The following is a 6,374-nucleotide window of genomic DNA, read 5'->3' as shown; positions in this document are numbered from 1 at the left end:
ACATGGTCAAAAGGATAGCAGTTACCAGAAAAATCTAATCAGGAAATGGCTTCACCATTTCCTGATGCCAAAAAAAAAAATGATTGTGGCGTTAGGCACGTGTCCCCTTTAACACATTGTGACACAGGCATAGTCTATCACATTCCACTCAAGTGCGGTAAAGCTTATATTGGACAGAGCGGCATATGCCTCAATATTAGACTAAATGAACATCAGCATTCTCTTAACAATCCCAACGCTTCTAATCTAGCCTCGCATTGTTTTACGTGCGGTTGTAGGCCATTGTTTGAGGACACAAAAGTCCTTTCCAGACACAAATGCCAAACTACACGCGAAATTATTGAGGCATTTCACATTAAAAGACTAGGAGAAACTTGTGTTAGCCAGACATCATTATCATTGTCAGAAGGTGAATTTCAATATTTGCTCAGCACGTGCGTCAGTGCGAAGTAGAGTTTTTTCTTTCTTTTTCTTGTTTAAAATTTTAGCGGCTTCACCATTTCCTAATTAGATTTTTCTGGTAACTGCTATCCTTTCGACCATGGGATGTGTTCTTTGCTACGGTTTTTGCAATCACTTATATATATGTTTGTTATTTCCAATAAAGATTTAGCTGTGAGTTAGCGCTCGTCCTGTCTTCTTCCGCCACCGTCCGTGTCTTCTTCTCGCTGGTTACATTATGGTGAGTGGGATGTTTTCTCATGATGGCTCGAACCCATTTTTGAATCACGCGGTATTTACACCAAGGCCAGACGTCATAATATATCCTCCAATCAGAGTTGCCCAGATGCTTCGCTGCGGCGGCTGTAGCCGGCTGCAGCGCGGGCCAGTCGTCGGACAACGTGACTCCAATGCTGCTTTGTTTGACATCAAGTGCGATTTGTTTGATCGTCTTGATTAGATCGAAGTTTTTAAACCATTACCTTGCGATTTTGCGTGAAACTCGGGGAGCGTAGCTGCAACAGTACGTTCCGCAGTGCTTGCGTGCAACCGGCACATTTTGACATGCCCGTGTAGTCTCATTCGTATACGTCGCTATGTTTCGAAGCGCCCTGTTAGGTAGCCGATGTCGCCTTTTAAGAATTCCAAGTCGCGTACGGCGCATTCATTCCCACTCCAGCTCGTTGTATGTCCATGTGAGTAAATTGCGAACTTTCTTTCGTGCACTTAGCACGTGATCGGTGCCGTAACACCGTTTCTCATCTCTGCAGTGGCCGTACTGCGAAAAACGCTGCACCTACTGCAACTTCAACAAGTACATCAGGTAAGCAGACCGCGTGGATTGCGCTGCGTGAACTTCGTAACACTACCTGCATACCGCCTGCAGCCGGAACGTTGACCACGATGTGATGACCGAGTGCCTCGTTCGGGAGTTGACGACAGTCGTCCGTAGTAGCAGCATTTCTACGGTCACGACGGTGTTCTTCGGTGGAGGTACGCTCTACCTCAAGATTGAGGCTTATGGCACTTGTTGCTTATCCCTTAGCAGTGCAAAGCGGGAAGACGCACACAAGAATACACAATTACGCGCACACGGCGTATTTGTGTCTTGCGTGTGTATGCCTGCTTGCGCTACTAGAACACATGCCTGATAACCAGCAATTCAACATTGCAGCTCTCTTTCCGTTTCTGGCCTCTGATATCTTAGGCACTCCGAGTCTGATGCGGCCTCGGGACGTGGAACGCGTCTTGCAAGCTGTCACCCGGCTCACGGCGGCACCGGTTGCAGAGGTTACGTTGGAGTGCAACCCGAGCCCTGCTGCGAAAGACAACCTCAGGTACGAACGGATGTGGCTGCCTTTCAGTGGGCAATGAACTGGGCCTCAAAGTTGACATGTCGTACGTTACTGCCTTGCAGCTGCATTATATGGCCCACGTTTTACGTATGTACTGGGTTATAGGTGACATGCTGTTTTGCTTGTACAAGGTCAAGTGCTTCTTGCAGATTGTGGCAGCGTGATTTGACCCCCCTGTGTTTTTTTTTTCCTGCCTTTCTGTGGTGTATGCTAGACTGCAATTTCATTGTAAAAAAATGCAGTGCCCACCACTCACTGCACTTTCCTGAATCTCGTGCATGTGTGCATTGTTTCTGTCGTGATATTCTTAATTCATATGGTGAGCGAATACACTTTGCTACCAACGAATCAATTTGATTTTGTGCCAAGTCATCATTTTTATCATTGGCCGACAGCAAGTTGCATCTGTGTTAGAATGCGTCGTCTGTGTTAGCTTGCCTATCACCTGCAGAGTAAATGAGGAGGCAGGCTGGATAAAAGCTTGACGGTTTGTGTCACACTTGTGAAGTGCAGCAAAAAGCGTAGCTGCTTGCATTGTAATTTTGCATGCTTTCTGTTGGGGAGCTAAAATTTTGTGCTTCATGACATCGTGTTGTAGCGTGTTGAATTGGACTGGTTGGCACATTACTGAACTTGAAGGAAAGAGCACTAAAAACGGGATGGTGACGAGAGGAGAGAAAAACGGCGTAGTGCCGTGTTTTCCTCTTCTTGTCACCGTCCCATTTTTAGCTATTTCTTTCAAGTTGAGGCATTGTGTTGTTTGTTTCTGACAACAGCACAATATTTCTCATCATGCTGTTGCTCGACAGTGAAGCTGCTTTCATCTAATGGTGTCAAGGTTTCTTGCACTATCAGCGAGCAGACGTAAGCAAGCCAAGCTCTGTCGCATCACGGTGCCATTGCATAACAATAACTCATGGGATGTTATTTACAGCAGCTAAATATAAAGATGAGAGAGAAAAGGAGAGATCAGAAAGATGAGAGAGAGCAAAGTCATGTTAACTGAGCCACTCGTATAAGCTAGGATTAAAAAGAAATGCGAACTCGAGCATGTGGAGGTCTGGGAGCATTACTACTCTAACTGATGGTTCTGGAACGTTAGGTGCCAGTGTGATGGGGGCCTTGGGTTAAATATGGCTTACATGTGCAGCTTTTGAAACCTGCAGGTAGAGAGCCACGACAGTGCTCTGGACCCGCATACTCAGGTGTTTGCATTTCTGTTTAATTCCCCTGCACAAGGAAGATGTCATGTTGAATGCCAATTGCAGAAGGCAGTCAGTCTTGAGTGCAGTAACGTCTTCAAGCATTCATGCTGACATGAATGGCAAGTTCTGTGTCCTGGTGTTTTGTTCGTTCACAAGTACCAATTGTCCATTCGTGGTAATGCCATAGAGAGCGATTGTCTCTGTGTCAAACAGTGACGCAGTATGTGGTGAATGGTCTTTAAAGAGACACCAAAGAGAGAAATGATTCCTTCTATAACAGTAATTTACCCTTCTACAATATCAAGAACACCAATCTTACCATGACAAGACACTTGATAAGCCAGAAAAAGCTCAATAACAAGATACGGGTGGCAACGCCTCCTTGAAGTTCGCGCACAAGCTCGCTGTGACGTCATGGATTTTTACAGTGTCTTCTAGGGCTTAGTTAATTCTTTAGCTGTAAAGATAGATGGCTTTGTGTCCTAAAGAAGCCAAAGATCGAACATGGCGAGTTTCAGGATCTTTTGCTCAGCCAACGCAGCCTAAATACAAACAAATACGTTGAAGTCTGTGATGTCACAGTGACGCACCGGTGTTCAGGATTCAGCATGAAATTCAAAAACCAAAACTTTGACCTTCATTTCCTTCTTTAAGAATCAACTTATCATTTCGAAATTAATGACAACAGAGTTTTCAAAGGAGGCTTTATCCATCTTAACTGATTTAGTGTTTTGCTTTAGTGTCCCTTTAAACGATGACAGACAGTGCATGCAGCACTCAGCCACTCCGATGAGGGCCGAGTAGGCCTCTGTAAACGCTCTTCCAAACCATAGCCTACACAGGAGAGTCTGGCTGGAGGTCAGAGTTGCAAGCAAATATACAGTCAATCAGGCAATCTTTATTGTTTCTTACGTATACATAATACGTATTTACACAGGTGGAACCCTTTCAAGGGTTGCAGCAGGAGCCCGTTAACATATTTGGCTGTCAACAAACTAACAAGGTGAAGAAAAAAAAAACATATTGTCAGCAATTTTTGCTGTGCATGCTTCAACAGCTGAAAAAGAATTTTTAAAAGTATTGTTCGATATCATTGGAGTTATTTTTCCAAATTAAATAGGTGAAAGTGAACAAGCTTCTTAGTGGAATAAAATGATGCCGATGTTGCCATGCAGTGATGTGTTCCGAAGTTTCACAGCAACGTACTGAAATGAAAATAATCTATAAATAGTACTTATGGGTGTTACGGATGTGTTTGGTTGTCGTGAATATGTGAGCCTTTATTATACTAGCGTTATTGAAAGGCATTGAATAGCGTCATGTAAAATTTTGTTAGGAAGTAACCAAATGCGATGATTCATACAAACTGGAATGGGTTGTGACTCAATGTTCTACTGAATGCAGAAAGAAGAGTGCGTGGTGCTGTGCTTTGTGCTACTTTGAGGGGTTTCAACATTGTTTGGCAGGCTAAGCTGCAAAATGCTAGGCATACATAATGTGCAAATGTATGAAAATGTCGTAACGTTAAGTATGTTGTAAACGAGTCACGGAATTATAGCCACATCAACCAGCTGCTCAAAACAGTGCCTGGGTGAGTATTTCTGACTCCAACCACAGCTGGCTGGCTGTTGTAACCAAATGTAAGTTGCAGTCTGTACTTTTATTAACGCACCCCATAAATAAAGCAACAAAAAAAAACAAGAAATTCTGCCTTGAAGTGCAGCATCGAGGTATTGCAGTGGAAAAGAAAGCACCATTAAAAAAAATGGGAAGATTTGCTGACTCTCTGCTTGTATGTTAGTTTACTATGAACTGTCGTAGTTTAAATTTTACATTGTGCTTGGAGCTTAGTCCTCTACAGGCCTTATCTTTATAAAATCCAGAAATTATCATTCAAGAAGATAAGGCTTGGCTGTTAATCGTGGCCTATCATCGTCAGATTTATATTTGTGTCCTGCGGAATCCTATAAGAAAACAAATATTTTAAGTGCTGTTGATCACTACAACATTCAGTTTGCAGTTTGAGCTTTGTTGTTCCTATTCTGCTGTTCTCCTTTGTCTTCTGCGCAGCATGTTTATGTTGTGCCAGGAAAAAGCATTAGCGTGCCCCATTTGTCACGTTGCTCTAAAGACCAGTGATAGAAATGACACAGCTCTTCTCTTTTACTTGCAGTGACTTAAAAGACGCAGGGGTCACACGACTGTCTATTGGCATGCAGGTCTGTAAGTTTCTTTATGCTAAGCAGAACTTTTGACCGCATTTGTGGTGCCATTGTAGGATTAATTGAGGGAATCGGCCCGCATTACGCTTGCAATACATTGAAAGGGCACCGAGTTCTTATGTGAACCTGGCATCTTAAAAATTCTCTCTTTATTACGTAATATTTCTTTTATGAAGTTTGCCACCTAGATATTCGGTAACAAATCACTAATAACTGTTTATACTACTAAGACTCACCTTAGGAGATCTAATCTACATTGCCTTTTTTTTTTATTTAACCACGTTCCTGTCTTTGTATCTAAGTATGCACAGTAATTGTTTTAGATAGTTATTCTTGTTGAGAAACTTTCGAACATAAGGCACTGGTGTCATTTGCATGGACATTTGAGTGTAGGGGACACATTATATTGAGCACAATATTTCTTGAGAGGCAGGGGGAAGGGCATCTTTAGCAATTTATTATCTGGCAACAAGTGGCATGTGTAATTGTGTGTATGCTTTTGTATGTTTATTGTGAAGTATGTTACTGAAGGTTTACCTCAGTGCAATATTTGTGAAGCCTTTGTAAAGTAATCATTAAATTATAAGTTCAGTACTGATTCAAGGAAGACATAAGTTCACAGAATGATTGAGGCTTGAAGGGATTAACTGTGGTCAAACAAGGATTTTTGCTGGAACAAACATTCTGACAAGGGGACTTGTCAAAATGTCTCTAGTGACATTCCTTCTTTCGCCACTGTTGATGAGTTCAGTACTAGTATGTCTGAATGGAGTACCTCATGGCTGTACTTTGGTCTGTGTGAAACACCCTTTCTTTATTAGTCTATTGCTTGAATCTTTCAGGCATTCCACAATCCATGTATAGGTGGGCTTTGTAGAAGGGATTTTATACATGAGACAAAAATTGTTTTCAGCCCTCACTTGTAGGAAAGGCCAAGCTCCAGATAGAGAGTCCTCTTTGAGACGAGGAATGCACAGTGCTGATTTTCAAGTTGGCGGGCCGGACACCATTGCTTTGTCCTCTCAGTATAACTTAAAAATGGCTAGGCTTGGCTTGTGAGAGGCACAGGATTGATACCCAGCACCTCCACCAGATGTCATGTTGTAGTGATGGGTGAAGAACCAGACCGTGACAAAACTGTGAGCCATAAA

General features: G+C 42.7%; 1 protein-coding gene across 1 annotated transcript; it reads left to right on the top strand.

The window, feature by feature from the left end:
• Positions 1–842: 842 nt before the first annotated feature.
• Positions 843–5,220, top strand: LOC119434862 (radical S-adenosyl methionine domain-containing protein 1, mitochondrial-like; the record flags this gene model as incomplete). Its single annotated transcript, XM_037701909.2, has 5 exons — positions 843–1,136; positions 1,212–1,264; positions 1,328–1,434; positions 1,649–1,778; positions 5,175–5,220. Coding segments are annotated over exons 1-5 (435 nt in total), but the record flags the coding sequence as incomplete, so codon positions are not given.
• Positions 5,221–6,374: the final 1,154 nt, after the last annotated feature.

Source organism: Dermacentor silvarum, unplaced genomic scaffold (genome assembly GCF_013339745.2).
Source record: "Dermacentor silvarum isolate Dsil-2018 unplaced genomic scaffold, BIME_Dsil_1.4 Seq286, whole genome shotgun sequence".
NCBI lineage: Eukaryota > Metazoa > Arthropoda > Arachnida > Ixodida > Ixodidae > Dermacentor > Dermacentor silvarum.
Note: the sequence above shows the minus strand (reverse complement) of the source record. Positions and strands in the feature narration are given on the sequence as shown.